The sequence below is a fragment of the Malus sylvestris genome, chromosome 13, assembly GCF_916048215.2.
Source record: "Malus sylvestris chromosome 13, drMalSylv7.2, whole genome shotgun sequence".
In the NCBI taxonomy this organism is placed as follows: domain Eukaryota; kingdom Viridiplantae; phylum Streptophyta; class Magnoliopsida; order Rosales; family Rosaceae; genus Malus; species Malus sylvestris.
Window position 1 is genome coordinate 6,436,075 of NC_062272.1, and position 18,519 is coordinate 6,454,593.

At 39.8% G+C, this 18,519-nt stretch overlaps 2 protein-coding genes and 2 pseudogenes across 4 annotated transcripts; 2 read left to right on the plus strand and 2 right to left on the minus strand.

The window, feature by feature from the left end:
* Positions 1–249: 249 nt before the first annotated feature.
* Positions 250–5,755, minus strand: LOC126597540 (cysteine-rich receptor-like protein kinase 2). 3 transcript variants are annotated; one of them, XM_050264336.1, is made up of 8 exons: positions 5,653–5,755; positions 3,854–4,546; positions 3,599–3,712; positions 1,923–2,071; positions 1,668–1,840; positions 1,292–1,549; positions 1,059–1,203; positions 250–946 (listed from the first exon to the last, which is right to left on the minus strand). In XM_050264336.1, the coding sequence occupies exons 1-8, from the start codon at positions 5,723–5,725 to the stop codon at positions 614–616; spliced, it is 1,938 nt and encodes a 645-aa protein (XP_050120293.1). In that variant the 5' UTR covers positions 5,726–5,755; the 3' UTR covers positions 250–613. The 3 variants fall into 3 exon arrangements, with proteins under 3 accessions (XP_050120293.1, XP_050120292.1, XP_050120294.1); XM_050264335.1 differs by having other exon boundaries at positions 1,292–1,526; positions 1,630–1,840; XM_050264337.1 differs by having other exon boundaries at positions 773–920; positions 1,292–1,526; positions 1,630–1,840.
* Positions 5,756–9,063: 3,308 nt separating this feature from the next.
* On the plus strand, positions 9,064–10,973 carry LOC126597553 (2-phytyl-1,4-beta-naphthoquinone methyltransferase, chloroplastic-like; annotated as a pseudogene).
* Positions 10,898–14,803, minus strand: LOC126597544 (cysteine-rich receptor-like protein kinase 2; annotated as a pseudogene).
* An 810-nt stretch (positions 14,804–15,613) lies between these two features.
* LOC126597552 (uncharacterized) lies at positions 15,614–17,290 on the plus strand. Its single transcript, XM_050264351.1, has 2 exons — positions 15,614–16,786; positions 16,993–17,290. Exon 1 carries the CDS (start codon positions 15,673–15,675, stop codon positions 16,507–16,509), a length of 837 nt encoding a protein of 278 aa, XP_050120308.1. The 5' UTR covers positions 15,614–15,672; the 3' UTR covers positions 16,510–16,786; positions 16,993–17,290.
* The last annotated feature ends 1,229 nt before the right edge of the window (positions 17,291–18,519 follow it).

Below are 18,519 nucleotides of genomic sequence, written 5' to 3' on the forward strand. Positions count from 1 at the left end.
TTATTCCATAAAATTCAATGGATTCAACTCGGTGCTTGAAAATTGTAGGAGCTGCAGTTTGATTTGCATGTGCACCCCAAGAGCTGGCATTGTCATTATTCCTTGATTAACTGTTAATCTTGGATTATTTTTTGTGTTAAATTTGACTTTAGTATGGTTGCTTATTTCAGTATAATTCTCACCGACATTTGAAAACGCTGGTTCAACCAATTATATATATTAAACTAAAATAAAGAAATAGAGTTTCACTTTCGTAACTTTGATTTTGATTTTATTCGAGAAGTACACCAAAACTGCCTAATACAAACAAAATCTTGAAAAGTTTATTACGAGAAAACTGATAACGTGACAGTGTGACAATCGTATCATTTCAAAATAAAAAGATTGCATATCAATAGTATAGTTCTCTACGTATATTTTACAAAGGGCATTCAGGTCTACTTACCCATGTTGTTAAAACATATAGAAGTTGCACAAAATTTGACTGTAATTAGACTCTAGGAGCTGCGGGGCTAGATCATTTGACATTCACAAGTCTGTAGGAATTGCTTAAGCTCATAGATCATCTGAACTCGCAACATTTACATCGTGGATGATGACAAATACAAAATGTTCATCTCGGCTCAATCCAGCTTTGGGTCATGCTATTCTTCGAAGATTGCTTGTTAGACTCCACGGGCAGTGAAATGAGACTTCCTGAATGAATTCTCCTGTTGAATTTTGCGGTACCAGAATTGAGAAATGGGGGTTGTGTTGGCTGAGGAATCTCAAGATTTTCGGTAAGCATTTTTACGACTAATGACATTGCCGGCCGCAGCTCTGCTGAAGCTTGCACACAAAGTAACCCTATCTGAAGTAACCGAGATGCTTCTTCATTTTCAAACTTACCTTCTAGGAGTGGATCGACAACTTCACGTAACCTACAAGTTCCATAAAGATCCCAGGTCTTTATGAAATGAGATAAAAGAAGGTTAAATTATGATTACTGAAAGTGGATGTGAAAATTTGTTCACGAAATATAAATTTAGCAGATATGCAAGAGAAACAATTTTGTTTACCATATGTAGGATAGAAGTCGAACTTGAAAGGACAGAATTGTTCCTCCTTCCACAGATGACTTCGATTGCAAGAACTCCAAAACTGTAAACATCTGCCTTCTCAGTCAACTTGCCACTAACGGCATACTCTGGAGCCATATAACCTCTAAGCAAGAAAATTTAGTATTCTTCTATGTTAGAAACAAGTCTTTGGAGCAGAAAATAAAAACGAAAACAGGCAGAGCGCCACTTACAGTGTGCCAGCAATGGCAGTGCTTATGTGAGTTTTATCTTCAGGGAACATTCTAGCAAGTCCGAAATCAGCAATCTTTGCATTGAATTCCTCGTCGAGCAGGATGTTGCTCAGTTTTATATCCCTATGAATGATCCTCAATTTCGATTCTTCGTGAAGATAGGCCAAGCCCTCAGTTGTTCCCAGTATGATTTTATACCTCAAATCCCACCTCAGTGGCTCCACATTGTTTTTCACTGAGAATTCATAGAGGGATGAACTGTAAGAATGCGAAAACGGACTGATGATGCTAAAAACCAAATTGTCTTATCGAAAATAGGATGGAGAAGAGAAAATTACCAATAAAATAATCATGAAGGCTTTGATTTGGGACATACTCATAAACAAGAAGGCTCTCGGGGCCTGTAATGCTGCACCCCAACAGCTTTAAAAGATTTTTATGATGGATTCCGCTGATCAAATTAACTTCGTTGAAGAAATGATCCACCCATTGCCTTGTGTTGAAGAACAGCCTCTTTATGGCAACAACATTTCCACCCGGCAGAACTCCCTGTGTGTAAAATAAATGAAATTCCCAAGTTAATTCCATATAATGAAATCTGATACCTACGCAGAACGAAGGGATAAATTACCTTATACACTGAGCCAGATCCTCCTTGTCCAAGCTTGTTGGTATCATGAAAGTAATTTGTGGCCTTCTCGAGAACTTCGTATGAAAAATTGAGTTTGGACTTATTCACAGTGGCAAACAGAGCTCCGAATTGCTTTTTCTCTGAAGCAGCTGTGAAATTAAAACAAGAACACAAATTTAATCCAATGCTTAAAGATAGAACATGTATTCCTTCTCCAATTCATGACTTCTAAGCAAGCATGTAATTTGTTGTGTTATTGTATACTTGAAAATGTCACTTAGTATTACAGTCCGGTGATATTCCTCTTCGCTTTGAAGTGAAAGGTCTTGGGTTCGAATCTTGTGGATATCGAATTTGATACCAAATTAGGCTGCCCAGGCCTCATTGTGTGGTTTAGCCGAACTCTCCATCTCCTTTAATGTAAAAATATCGATGTACTAAAAAAAAAATGTATACTTGAAAAATCAGAAAACAGGTCAATTAAAAAGGGGCTGATCCCATAACTTTTTATCCTTTTCGGTTATCTGATTCATAACGTCATAAAATTTTGAAGAACAAAGTAGTTTATGATTGGTGAGCCCATGTCAGCCTGCACTTTTAATTTGAGTCCATGCATCACTATTGGGCATAGACTGATATTGCTTATCAACATTGGGCTTACTGTAGAATGGATGACCCATAATTTACCGGATTCCAACTCTCATGAATTGGGCCCTCTTATCTGATCACTGATCTCAGAAGAAGCGTCTTCCCGCCGTTGTTTCAGTAATTGACATGGCTTCGCTTCAGTTACATCTTCCATTCTCAGCTGGTCCGCGCCTACCCATTTCCCGGTTCAGAAGCGGTTCGGTCCTCCACCGAACGCCAGACGCTCTTCAACCGCATTGCCCCTGTCTATGCCAACGTTTGATTCCTCTCCCTTTTTTCTTTTTAAATTGTAGTCACTTTTTCTTTCTTTGTTAATAACTTGCATATGGGCACACATAAAGTGTGTGAGAAAATTCTTATTTTTGTTTTTGAAATAGAAGGAGAGAGGAAGAGAGTGATAGAGAATGTGGGAGTGTGAATTTTTTATTTTTTATTTATTTAATTAATTTTTTTAATTAGAGAGATGTTAGGATTACATGTAGGTGAGGTTTTGAAAAAAAAAAACAAAATTTGGTTGTGTGAAATTACATTTTTACCCCATATTTCTTATTCATGTTCTGTTTTAATTAGAGGGTTAAACTGGTAATTTCATAGGATTTTGATTGACAATGAGTGTTTTATTAATTAGTAGAGATTAATTTGCCTAGATATTTATCTTCTGATTTTTTAAATAATTTTTAGTTAAATGATTTATTGAGCTTGGGTCAGCATCGAATATGGAAAAGAATAGCAGTTTCATTGAGCGGGTAAAACTTAAAATTAACTATTTTTTTGCTCTATTTTTTTGTGGAATATATATATGCTTTTTTATCAGGAGGTGGAATATATATATATATAATATGTATGTATATAAAATATATGTATGTATGTATGTATGTATGTATGTGTGTTTCCTAGTTTGGGGTGTATTTCATGTAATCAATTGTATTTATTCTTTCTTTATTATGTTAGGATTGTATATGATTCTATATATACCTCTGCATGAGAAGAATAGAAAACACATTGGAAAGCATTCTTTCTTCTTTTACCTCTTCTTTTCTTTTGTATATATCTGTGCTTCCAGATATAATATCCAATGGCTACTCCAACTACCAAAACTACCAAGGAGCTGACAACTGAAACTACTATGACAATTGTGGTACCTGCAACAAAGTTCCGAAGATTAGGCAATCAAAACTACACACCAGGCTCAGTCTCGAACCACCGAAGCACCCTACCATCCCCTCGCTTAAAGTGATTAAAGGGAACCTATGTTAAATAGAAGGGGTAGAAATTTCATGTACCTCTGGAGCTTCCATTTCCCATTTCCTTGTTGAGAAAATCTCTGTCTGAATACCTCATGAAGCACCCGGTGTACAACGCTCGCCCCTCGGACCAAGGCAAGCATCCCAACATTGATGCAGATGCATTTTCCAAACACTGTCTGCAAGAGCTCTCATCCAAAGTTCTCCAGCAATCGGCCAACACATAAGCTGACTCGTTTGCTGCCCCACTCACACTCACCTCACCCTTTGCATATCCTCGGTTGCTTGGCGCAGACTCAACCGCATGCTTCACAACCTGCCTTGCCGCTTCTCCAAACGCCGAACTCTTCCTCGTGGTGTTCCCACACTCAACCCTGTCTTCCGATCCTCTAAACTCCTCGTAAAAGCTATAGTTTTCGGACCTCATGAAGCAACCGTCGAGAAAAATCCGACCCCCAGTGTAAGGAAAACATTGGGGAAGCACTGTACGCGCCTCGTCGTAGCATAGCACACAGTCTGGAAGAGAAAGGTCTCCGTAGCATTGAGCTAGGCCGTACTCGTTGTCGGGGCCTGAACCGGTGACTGCCACTCCGAAGCCGGAAGTTCGCATTTGTTCACTGATGTTTTCCATCGTGCTGGCAACATTCGGAACAAACACGGTTGTGTTGTGCTCACGTTGGTTGCCGCACATTACTTGGACCGTCTTCGTTCTTGGATCTCCGACAGTCATTCCTAGTAACAGCAGGATCTTCAGGAGAAGCAAATATTGGGAAAGAACTGAAACGTTGCATTTCTTCATTTTTTTTTTTTTTTTGTGATGAATTGGAAGTTTGATTTAATTTGCAGCTGCCTCCATCCAAATTTATATGAAGGAATTGATAAACCAAATATTCAGGATCCTTCTCCACGTCAGCAATGCATGGTAAAGGACTCTCCAAGTCAGCTACACATGTTGGATACTCTTCAAACTCTTCAACAGATAGAAAGGAATCACAATCCTTCCTTATTTATAACTTAGTTTTGAATTTCAAATGTAATCAGATGATATGTTTATACTGCAACCAACCTCATCTTGTAATCTCTATATATTGAAGTCCATACCTCACTCATAATTAATTGAGTTGAGTTTTATGCAATCAGTATTTACAACCCTAGTTTAAATTCTTTCAGGAATGTCGTGGAAGAAATAAGGATTGCTGTCAATTGGGCAAATGGGAGAATTAGGAGTTACAGAAGGACAGATGGCACAAAAGTAGCAATACAACTTGTTTTGAAGTGGATAAATTGCAATGAGATTTAGGCACCGTCCTTAAAGTCAAAAGTGCAGGTCTTGGATTTGGGTTTGTACCCAAAAGGCAAAACTTGTTGCAGGGTTTGCAGTTTGCAGTCCCAAGTAACTTCCTGTGTGTTCACATTTTCACAGACAATTTAAACAAGAAACGTTTCTGTGATTAGCCTCCTGAAACTGGAGGTAGACTTACCAACGCCCTCAGATGCCTCTGGGATAACTCGAACTGTTAATACAATGTCATGTTCAAAACGATTCACATGACACTATAAGATTAATATTGATATGATATATATTAACATATTATCAATGACATATTGTCGACTGTTTTGCTCGAGAAACATGAGAGCATCGGCAGTCATCAATAGAGGCACCTAGACTGAACAGCTAAGAAATGCAAAAATAAAGGATTTTTCCCTACGTCCACATTAGCTGCAGCCAGCAGGAATAGACCGGATTATAATTGAATTTTTTCGATTTATATCCTAAATAAAGGGTATGAATTGCAGATAGAAATATGTATATAACTAAACTGTCAAGGAATTCTTACCAGGATTTGGTTCAGAAATCAATCCATGAGAGAAGAAAATAATGAAGAAGTTGTAGGCAAAGTTTGAGTGCATGAAAATTGGATTTTTTCGTTAAACACGAGACCTATAAATATATATATATGTACACGTACCTTTTGTTTTTGCATTGGATCAGTGAAACTATGAGTTCCTGCAAGTGAGGTGAGAAGCTTAATCGAGGACTTCTAGCTTCTGGTTTTTGGCTTTTAGCTTATGCTGTTGTGAAATGAATTAGCAAGCTAAAGAGAGAAAGGCCAACTCGAAGAATTTGGAATATGTTCAGATGAGAAGTCAGAGTGATCTAGGGCTTAACTGGAAAAGTTTCCTCTTTGCTATTCAACTTCAAATTTTCAAATCAAAAGACTGAATACTGAAGACGGAGGGAGGAGAGAGTGGAAACTACGCGGTGTTGGACCGAAAAGCCGACAGCAATACACACATACACACACACAAATATGAACACACAAATATACTGAAGACTGAAGACGGAGGGAGGAGAAAGTGGAAACTACGCGGTGTTGGACCGAAAAGCCGACAGCAATACACACACACACACACACAAATATGAACACATATATGTGTGTAGGAGGAGGGTTATTTTTTTTTACCAAGTCAAGGGTATCCCAAAGGCTTCCTAGGCCCAAGGACTAATCCCTCCGGCGCATGTGAAATGCTCCAACTGTGCATTGCAGCACAGTGCCTGGCCACTTTAACAGCTTCGGGGTTCAAACCTAGGCTGGGGAGCAAACCCAACTAGGCAAGCTTTTTGCAAGTATTCTTTTCATCCTTGATTTAAGGAGATTGGTGTAAGTTTTTTCCTTGTTGTCAACTCCTTGATTTAAGGAGATTGAAGTATGTTGAAGTAAGACTACTAGACTAGCCTTTGTGGGGGTGTTTCAAAGAGTTTTTCCCGGATGTCTTTGTGCATTGCAATGTGCACCGAATCCACCTCTTATGATGTTTTGAATGTGTTTAAAAATAGAGAAATTGAATCACACTATTGCTAACTTATTGTGAGGTACTATTTGAAAAAAAAAAAACCACAAAAAAATTAATTAATAAAAAAATACTGTTAAAATGACAAAAATGCCCCTGCCTTATTTGATGCATTATTTTGGGATGCATTTGAAGTTTTTTGTCTTGGGGCATTTTTGTCCAAATATTTTTTGTTGAAGCTTGGTGACACCAAAATCATTATATATAGACTAACCTCCATGCACGCACTCACGCGCCTGCAGAAGGCTATTTTATAATTACAACGTTCTACGCGCGATTTATACAATTTAAATGTATTTATGTACATGGATTTGAAAAGTGAATTAAACATCAAAAGAATGAATGTAACCTTATCATATATTTGATGGAAGCAAAATATCTTTGTACACAACATGGTTAGTGCAAAACTCAATTTCACAGGAAACTATTTTCTCATCAGTTCAAATGGGAGTATAGCGCTTTCTATGGTCTTTAAAGAGATTCTTGGTAAAAACACTCTAGTTCTAGCAAATTGGCCAAATAATATTTCTGCATCAGTTAGATTATTATAAGCTCCATGGTAAGCTAGTCTTGTACCTGTTATTTTGTATTGGGATAAGGGTTATACTAAACAATGTTTTCCGTTATCTGATTCATAACTTCCCCATTCAAGTAAGTAGGAGAAAATTTTCATTGTGACCGGAACATGGATGGTACCCCACGTGTTTTTATATAAGTGGTGGAAAATTGTATTTTTTAAGTTATGTTTAGGCCCAAAATAATTTTGGGCCGAGCTTATAATCATTCTCGGCCCAGTAGCATTTATCTAGAATCTTGTCACGGGTCGTCCACTCAAGATCTGCCGAATCCTGTTATGAGGAGGATTGATTTAGATAAGGGTGAGATGGTCAAATCCTAATGCAGCAAGGAGTCTTAAAGCTAAAGATGTTTAGAATTAGGAGATGAATATGGTTCGTTATGGAGCTTGGTTCAAAGTCCAATAAGGGTTAGGATTGGCTGAAACCTTCTCAGATTGGGGAATCCTGTAACGAGGAGGATTGATTTAGATAAGGGTGAGGTGGTCGAACCCTAATGTAGCAATGAGTCTTAAAGCTAAAGATGTTTAGAATTAGGAGCTGAATTTGGTTTGTTATGGAGCTTGGTTCAAAGTCCAATAGAGGTTAGGATTGGTTGAAACCTTCTCAGATTGGGTTGAGGAGTTCTAATCCGAATACATTTCTAGTTCGGCTATAAAGGGCATTAATGAGTTCTAATTTGAGTACATTTCTAGTTCGTGCTATAAATAGAGAAGGGAGTGCATCATTCAAGGCCCCTTCAAATCAACACATAAATTGTTATGTGCAAAGCTTCTCAACAACCCTGAGATTTTTTTTCCTCCTCCCCTTTCTTCTCACCAACACATCTTCAGTTTAGATAAACAACACTGTGAAGGCAACCGGTGACATCTTCAGTTTGGATAAACAGCACTGGAGCCATAGAATAAGCTGACCAAGGAGCATCTTCAGTTTGGATAAACAACACTGCTTCGAGACCGACTGGTTATTATCCAAGTCTCGGTATACAAGGATTCTCGAGTCCTTATTGGTAGATGTCATCTCATCAGCCTTTTCAACGAAGTGAGGTGTTACAGGTTACTAGGTTCGGCACATTGAACGTCGAGTGTTATTTTATGATCGGATATTCGCAAGTACATTTTAGAGTTCAGCACTCCGACGGCCAAACCACATTTACAATCAAGACATTTGTCTCTTTCGAGTATTTGTGTCTATATAGCTTGGTGTTAGTTCGGTGTACTTATACTCGAATATAATTACCGAGATTGAACCTGGAGCCGACGATTTGTGAACTTCGCAGAACTAACAGCCTTATCTTTAGGCTATAGAACCTGAAGGCCGAGACGTGTTCCTTCCTCGGCCGCAATCACAAGGTCAAGAAGTCAATAACACGCCCAACGCCGCATCAACATATTTTACTCCCCGACCGACGAGTTGGCATTCCCCACACACAACCGAATGACGTAATTAGCTTATTAGTTACTCGACCTATGCACCACGTAGACTTGGTAGTTTTTAGGGTCAACAAGTTATTAACTTTTTAACACATATATCTCACCATTTGTATAATGACACATGGTGTACCACTCCGTATTCCGGTCACATTGAAAAATCTTTTTCATAAAATTTTGAACAAAGTAGTTCATGATTGGTGAGCCCATGTCAGCTGCACTTTTAATTTGAGTCCATGCATCACTATTGGGCTCAGACCGATATTGCTTACCAACATTGGGCTTACTTTAGAACAGACGATCCATAATTTACCGGATTCCAACTCTCATGAATTGGGCCCTCTTATCAGATCACTGATCTCAGAAGGAGCGTCTCCCCGTTGTTGTTTCAGTAACGGACACTAACTGACATGGCTTCGCTTCAGTTAAATCTTCCATTCTCAGCCGGTCCGCGCCTACCCATTTCCCGGTTCAGACGCAGTCCGGTCCGGTCCTCCACCTAACGCCAGACGCTCTTAAACCGCATTGCCTGTCTACGATAACGTTCGATTCCTCTTCTTTTTATTTTATTTTAAATTGTAGTGTCACTTTTTCTTTCTTTGTTAATAATTAATCTGCCTAAATATTTATCTTCTGTTTTTCTAAATAATTTTTAGTTAAATGATTTATTGAGCTTGGGTCAGCATCGAATATGGAAAAGAATGGCAGTTTCGTTGAGCGGGTAAAACTTAAAATTAACTATTTTTTTGCTCTATTTTTGTGTGGAATATATATATGTTTTTTGATCAGGAGGTGGAATATATATATGTGTGTGTGTGTGTGTGTGTGTGTATTTGGGTCTTTGAATTTAAAGTTTTTGAATTTTGGGTTGCAGAGCAAAAATGGGAGAGAGTGTGTTGGATTTGTGCTGTGGAAGTGGGGATTTAGCGTTTCTCTTGTCTGAGAAAGTTGGGTCTAATGGCAAGGTTTGTTCTTTGTTTTAACTTGCTGAAAGATTGGTAAATTAATTTGAATATGAGCTGATGTTTGTGATTGGGATTGTATAATTTGGCTACATTGGCAGGTGATTGGTCTCGATTTCTCGAAAGAGCAGTTGTCAGTTGCTTCGTCGCGGCAAAAGTTGAAGTCGAAAGCCTGCTACTTGAACATTGAGTGAGCACGGGTAAATCTAGTGGCCAATCAATTAAAAATGTTTGAACTTTAACTCAGGATTTTGGAAATGTTTAGTTTTATGTTAAACACTTTAATAGATACTAAATTACATTTGTGCGAATAGTCGATCATGTTATGCATTGCATCTTGTTAGGTGGGTTGAAGGTGATGCAACTGATTTGCCGTTTTCTGACGTTCACTTTGATGCCATCACTATGGGTTTTGGGCTAAAGAAATGTAGTCGACAAATATAAGGCCATGGAGGAAATGTTAGAGTTTTGAAAGCAGGTTCCATTCTCCCTCCTTCGATGGATGATGCTGTAGTTCTAGGTATGTCACTTTTTTCTCATTTTTGCTTGGCATTACAGGCTCGAGGGTATCGATCCTTGATTTCAATAAAGGCATCAATCCAATTGTTTCATCAGTTCAGGTACTCAACCAGATACAATAAGCCTTTGCCTTCTAACGCATACACTAATTTTCCCGTTCTGTATTTATTTTTGCAAACAAGTGCTGAATGCTTCATGATTCAACTTTTGCTAGGAATTGATGATTGCCAATGTTGTTGTCCCGGTGGCTTCTGATTTTGGACTTGAGGAGGATTACAAGTATTTAAAGAGTTCAATCAGGGAATTCCTGACAGGTGCATTTTCCTTGCTTTGAACTCTTTATTTTTATGGCATATGCACCACACAATGTTCTTATCTCTTTAAGCTCTCTTTGTACTACTGTGTTTATACGTTGTATCTTCAAATTTCATGTACTCTTGGGAATTGTTCTGTTTGGAGGCCTTTAGGCATAGCCTTAATAAGTGGTTAAGTGGAGTGGTTAAGCGGATAGTAGGGTACTAGTCTGTTGATTAAAATCTTTCTGTGAACACAGGGGACGAGTTGGAGAAGCTGGCTTTGGACGTAGGTTTTTCCAGTGCCACATATTATGAGATTGGGGGAAGCCTCATGGGGAACTTAGTAGCCATACGATAAGTTGGTTCATGTTGAACACAAAGTATGTGCCTTTGGGAAATAAGAAAGATGTTGTGCCTCCTACATTTCTTTTCACTTATTCTTTCATAGTTGTGAATATCAATCTTTAAGAGCATTTCTCATGATCAATTTTACTTCTACAAATGAGAACAAAGTATTGCTCACACTTTCTGGCTCTGAAAACTGAGAAAAAAATATTTGCAAGTCTGGCTCAACCATCCTCACTATATCTACAAATCCTCAAATGCCATTTGTACTTCGTCTCAGTTACTCAAACTTGACCTTGTCATTAGATGTATTCTCTGACTGATATGAGCAGGGCCAAGTAGTAGCCTGAGATTCTTCGGCTCCTTCATAGGAGAAATTAGTGCTTGCAAGCCCTGGAAATTTGTGAAACGTTTTTTTTTCACTTTTCACCATGTTGTGATCACCTTGGATAGAAAGAACTATGTGAAACACTCGCAACTGAAGAAACACCACCTGCATTTAGAGGGTAACATTGGTCGTCACCGTTGTCATTGAGTTCCATGGTCTTTTCATCTATAAAAGGTGGATTGGTGGGCGCAGGAAGGTGCAGCTCCTTCTTTGTTAGCATCTGCAGTGCCTTTGACATTGTTGGTCGTAAAGAGGAACTCTCTTGGGTGCATAGAAGTCCTATCTGAACCACTCTGAATATCTCATCCTTAACATTGTCATGGCAATTCTGCAACATTAAATTTGGGTCGTACAGTTCGTCTACAGTCCCTGCTTGAAAGTGCTTCCAGGTCTGTTTGGACAAAAAACACAGAAACAACAAAGTAAGAATGGGGATCTACTGTATACTGCAAATTCGAAGATTAAATTGTCTTTTGAATGGAAGAAAAGGAAGAATTTATTGGGAAATTTACAATTGTAACTATGCCGTCTGAGTACTCTGCAGATTTGCTCCTGTTGTTTTGCTGTCCAGTGATGATCTCCAATATAAGCACCCCGAAGCTGTAGACATCTACCTTTTCTGTCAACTGGCCATGAGCTAGGTATTCTGGAGCCATGTATCCCCTGAGGTAGGTTAGAAACAACGGTAAGCTCAACGTTTTCGGAGTCTTATTCATTTATCTTCGCTAAAATAACCCGAAATGAATTTACTATAAATAGGCTTACAATGTTCCTGCAATTGCTGTGCTGATGTGACTCTTATCTTACTTGAAAGACCTGGCCAAACCAAAATCTGCAATTTTAGCACGAAGCCTTGAATCCAAAAGTATATTGCTCGCTTTTATGTCTCTGTGAATGATCCTTGTTTTCAAGTTGTCGTGAAAACAACTTCTGCTGTTCTGACAATGATCTCATTTCTCCTCTCCCAGTTAAGTGTTTTAGCTCTTTCTTGATCTGTCGAAATTTGTTGAAAACATTGAGGGAAATGCAGAAACACGCACATACCACCTAGTTAAGATTTGTGTAAATTAGCATAAGTCTACGTAATTACCGAAGATGAAGCGGTCTAGACTCCTGTTCGGTAGGTATTCATAGACGAGAAGGCTTTCAGGTCCCGAGCAACTGCAGCCCAACAACCTGACCAAGTTTTTGTGTTCCACTCTGCTTATAATGTTGATTTCATTGTAGAAATCTGCTGCTCTGTGTCTGGTGTTGAAGAAAAGCCTCTTCACTGCAATCTCCTTCCCATCGGCCAGAACTCCCTGCAAGGAGAAAACCCGGTTAGTTTCTGAGTACGGAGGCATCAGATATTTAAGACAAACAAAAGACATGGAGACAAACTACCTTATAAACAGTTCCGAAACCTCCTTGTCCAAGCTTGTTGACAATGTCAAAACACCCCGTGGCCTTTTCGATTGTTGAGCACTTGAAGTTTAAGTTACTGTCGTTTAGGGTTTTCGCCCGTTTCTCTGCATCATATGATCCTGCAAAACCCCGAAATTCTCTAGCAGTCCGGTAATCTCTTATGTTTAATATACCATTTTGTCCATCACAGATGATCTTTTAATTTCACCATTGAAGCAATACAATCTGATAGCATTGCAGAATTTCTACTAGCTTTTTACCTCTTCTTTTCTTTTGTATATATCTGTGCTTCCAGATATAAAATCCAATGGCTACTCCAACTACCAAGGAGCTGACAACTGAAACGACTATGACAATCGTGGTACCTGCAACAAAGTTCCGAAGATTATGTGAGCAAAATTATACACATGCTGTCTCTCGAACCACCGAAGCAGCCTATCCTGTTAGAATATATATGTCCCACATGGCTAGAAGACTTGAGAACAAGCTCTTTAAATAAAATTACCGTATTCTAACTAACACCGAAACCTTTTGTATTAAAACTTCACACTTGACGAATTAAGCAGGTGGCCAAGTGGGGACAATATTGGTGTTGTTGGAGTGGGCCCATGGTTCGTCTACTTGAAATTAAAGATGGTAACAGAGCTAGGAGACTGGCCCGTATTGCCACATGAACGGGTGAGCCCTGACTTGGCTCCACGTAGGCCAAGAGATGCCGCGTGAATGGGTGGGTCCCCATTGGCCCCGCGCGAACGGGTGAGCCCTGGCTCCACGTGGTTGCTGATGTGTGGAACTTCATATGTGACCCATAAAATAGGGTCTCACGTACGAGGGAGTGTTAGAATATCTCTGTCCCACATGGGCCAGAAGGCTTGAGAACAAGCCCTTTAAATAGAATTACCCCACTCTAACTAACACCGATACCTTTTGTATTAAAACCCCACACCTGACAGATTGAGTAGGTGGCCAAGTGGGGACAATATCGGTGTTGTTGGAATGGGCCCATGACCCGTCTACCTGAAATTTAAGATATCCTCCCCTCGCTTAAAGTGATTAAAGGGAACCTCTGGAGCTTCCATTTCCCATTTCCTTGTTGAGAAAATCTTTGTCTGAATACCCCATGAAACACCCGGTATACAACGCTCGCCCCTCGGACCAAGGCAAGCATCCCAACATTGATGCAGATGCATTTTCCAAACACTAGCTCTCATCCAAAGTTCTCCAGCAATCGGCCAACACATAAGCTGACTCGTTTGCTGCCCCACTCACACTCACCTCACCCCTTGCATATCCTCGGTTGCTTGGCGCAGACTCAACCGCATGCTTCACAACCTGCCTTGCCGCTTCTCCAAACGCCGAACTCTTCCTCGTGGTGTTCCCACACTCAACCCTGTCTTCCGATCCTCTAAACTCCTCGTAAAAGCTATAGTTTTCGGACCTCATGAAGCAACCGTCGAGAAAAATCCGACCCCCATTGTAAGGAAAACATTGGGGAAGCACTGTATATGCCTCGTTGTAGCATAGCACAGAGTCTAGAAGAGAAAGGTCTCCATAGCATTGAGCTAGGCCGTAGTTGGTGTTCGGGCCTGAACCAGTGACTGCCACTCCGAAGCCGGAAGTTCGCATTTGTTCACTGATGTTATCCATCGTGCTGACAAAATTCGGAACAAACATGGTTGTGTTGTGCTCACGTTGATTGCCGCACATTATTTGTACCGTCTTCGTTCTTGGATCTCCGACAGCCATTCCTAGTAACAGCAGGATCTTCAGCAGAAGCAAATGTTGGGAAAGAACTGAAACGTTGTATTTCTTCATTTTTTGGGGATGAATTGGAAGTTTGATTTAGTAGGCAGCTAGCTTAACACCAGCTTACTATCGATATTGTACTGGTATTGTAGAAAATTTAGTGATCAGTACTAATAACATGTCGATACATTTTTTATTTAGCAGCAATGATATTAACATGTTATCAATGACATATCGTCAATCCGTTCAGAGCAGCATGCTCGAGAAACATGAGAGCATCGGCAATCATCAATAGAAGCACCTAGACTGAACAGCTAATAAATGCAAAAATAAAGGAATTTTCCCTACGTCCGTATTAGCTGCAGCCAGCAGGAATAGACCGGATTATAATTGAATTTTTTCGAGTTATATCCTAAGTAAAGGGTATGAATTGCAGATAGAAATATGTATATAACTAAACTGTCAAGGAATTCTTACCAGGATTTGGTTCAGAAATCAATCCTTGAGAGAAGAAAAGAATGAAGAAGTTGTAGGCAAAGTTTTGAGTGCATGAAAATTGGATTTTTTCCTTAAACACGAGATTTATAAATATACATGCACACGTACCTTTTGTTTTTGCATTGGATTAGTGAAACTATGAGTTCCTGCAGGTGAGATGAGAAGCTTAATCGAGAGGACTTCTGGCTTCTGGTTTTTGGCTTTTCGCTTCTGCTGTTGTGAAATGAATTAGCTAGCTAAAGAGAGAAAAGCCAACTCGAAGAATTTGGAATATGTTCAGATGAGAAGTCAAGAGTGATCTAGGGCTGTACTGGAAAAGTTTCCTCTTTGCTATTCAACTTCAAACTTTCAAATCAAAAGACTGAAGACTGAGGGAGGAGAAAGTGCAAACTACGCGGTGTTGGACCGAAAAGCTGACAGCTATATATACACACATACACACGCAAATATGTATACATATGTGTATAGGAGGAGGGATAGCTATGTCCAGTAGTAGTTGGTGCATTTGACTGTTGTGAGAAATGTAAAGAGATTACTACAGGTCCAGCAAATCAAGCAGACAAATCTGCCATTAGGACGTGATTTGCTGCACTGCATGATTCGCTCAGTCTCTGTCTTTTGCTGTTGTATTGTATTCTAATACTTGCCTTCTATGGCTTTACAAAGTCAATTGATGTAATATGTATATATATACAATCTGTGATAATGCAAATAATCAAGAAAATCAATCTCAAATTATTCTCACCTATTCTCTGCTCTTTTGCGTTCATACTTTTCCTTTCCAATCTCAAATTTTATATGGTATCAGCCTTCTCACAAGCTAACGCTTTATTCGATCCTCTATGGCTTATGCTACCCCAATCTCCTCTACCTCCTCTGATTCATCTTCCTCTACCATGACTACCCCTATCATCTCCCTTCCCACCACCTTCAATATCTCTCATACGATCAACACTCCCATGGACCGCAACAATTATCTTAGTTGGCGATCTCAATTTCAGGATATTCTTGAAATTCATGGCATGGAAGATGTCGTGACTATCAATTCTAAACCACCGAAGAAGCTTGATGATGGCTCTGTCAATCCCCATTATTCTAGGGACAAACTCGTTCTCAGTTGGATCAAGGCTACCTGCATATCCTCTATCCAAACTATTCTAATCCCTTGCACCTATGCTTATAATGCTTGGACTTTCTTGGAAAAGCGTCTGTCACCTCTCTCCAAGACTCACATCCTCACTCTTCGTGACCAACTTCGCACTCTTAAGAAAGATTCGGAGAAGCCCATGTCTGACTATCTGATGCATGCCAAAAGCCTTGCAGATTCTCTTAATACTGCTGGTTCCAGTATCAGTGAAGATGACCTCATTGAATGCCTTTTAGATGGCCTTGGTCCTGAATACAAGGAGTTTACCACCGCTGTTCATCTTCGCCCTTCTCTCTTATATGATGATTTTTACGACCTGCTCATTCAGGAAGAAAATCTCATAAAAAAGATGTCATCTTTTTCCTTGTCCAACGATGTTGCCTTCACCGCTCATCATCGCTTTAATGGCCCGTCCAAATCCATCTCCAATGGAAATCGGTTCTCCTTCTCCAATCGTTCTTTTAGCCACGGACAAGGTTGTGATCGCCATCGTCCTGGTGGTGCTTGGCGTTCTTCTAATTCCCACCGCTAAACCAATTTGAATGCTCATCGACTCAACCGTGGTCCATCTAATGACCATCGACCTCCTCTTCTTCCTTCGCCATCGTTGCCACCCAAGCCACCCACTTTTGAGACTGACGAACCTTGCCAACTATGCGAGGAATATGGTCACAAAGCCAAACAATTTAAGACACGTGGAAACTTTGCATATATTGCTCCGTCACCAACACCTTGGATTGTTGATTCTGGTGCAACAAATCACATGACCAATGATCCTTCCACCCTCACACAGATTCAACCTTACGAAGGTACCGATTCTATTATTGTTGGCAACGGTAATCAATTACGTATCTCTCATGTTGGTAAATCCTCTGTAACTGGTTTACATGGCTCCCTCATACTGGATGATGTGTTATATGTTCCTGCCATTAAAAAGAACTTACTATCGCTTCGTCGATTTTGCTATGATAATCATTGTTTCTTTGAGATGGATGATCGTACTTTTCGTGTGAAGGACAAGACAACGGGCCAGGTACTTCTTATTGGGCATAACTATGGTGATTTTTATTACATTCGAGTTGCTTCACAAATCAGACCAAAGCTTGTTTTCTATGGAGAACGAACGACTCGTGATGTGTGGCACGCTCGTCATGGACATCCATCAACCGTTAATTTTCAAGTTGTTGCCAATAAATACCACTTACCTATTAGTGGTGGATCCTCCAATAATAAATGTCACATTTGTCCATTAGGCAAATAATGTCGATTACCTTTCAATTCTCACACATCTATAGCTCAACATCTACTTGATCTTTTGCATCTTGATGTATGGGGACCTGCTCCAACTCTCTCTAATTTTGGCTACAAATTTAATTTATCAATAGCGGATGAATGCTCCAGATTTGTGTGGTTCTTTCCCCTTGCAAGAAAATCTAATGTTATGTCTACCTTCGTTACATTTAAAAGAATTGTTGAAAATCGGTTGACACGAACAACTAAAATTGTGCAAACTGATGGTGGTGGTGAATTCACTAGTAATGCTTTCCACACTTTTCTACGTCAACATGACATTACTCAACAACTTTCTTGTCCCTATACTCCCCAACAAAATGACATCGTTGAAAGAAAGCATCGTCATATTGTTGAAATGGGTCTTTGTTTACTTGCCCAATCCCATCTTCCGTCCTCATTTTGTGTGGAAGCTTTCACCACGGCTGCCTTTCTAATTAATCGGTTACCTCTGCACAATATTGGGGATGTCTCACCTTATGAAAAGTTATTTGACAGGACACCAGATTATCGATTCTTGCAGACATTTGATTGCACATGGTTTCCTCATATCGTTCCCTACAATTCTCATAAGTTAATGCCAAAATCCATCAAATGTGTTTTTATTGGCTACGATAACAATTACAAGGGCTATCGGTGTTTAGACATTACCTCTGTAAGGTTTATATTTCCCGGCATGTTCAATTTGATGAATCCATTTTTCCATATCAGGCCATCAAAGCTGCAGATTCTCCTAGCATGCCGTCGCAACAACAATTTGTTATGGACCTCACTACTATGCCTAGTCTTGCTCCCCACAACCAAGCACAGCAGCCCCCACAAGCTACAACTTTTTCTTCCCACCATGAGGCCACGGACCTAGATGCCTCATCCACAGCCCTTGGCTTGGCACCCACTTCTCCATTGCCAGATCATTATGATGGTGTTTCTCCGAACCCACGGACCCATATGTCCACCGATGAGCCATCCCCATCCACGGCGCTCACGCCAACCAATGATGCTGATGTGCTTGATCAGGCACACTCTCCTGACCATCAAAAGTTTAAAAGTGTCAACAATATAATCTATGGCTCGACGCCACATCCTCTTCCACAAGCATTAACTGCTGCCCTTAATGATCCAATGTCATTCGAACCATCTAGCCACACTCAAGTAGCCAAGTATCTTCATTGGCAGAAAGCTATGACAGAAGAGTATGAAGCCCTTTTGTCAAAACCAAACATGGTCTCTTGTTCTTGCTACTACTTATATG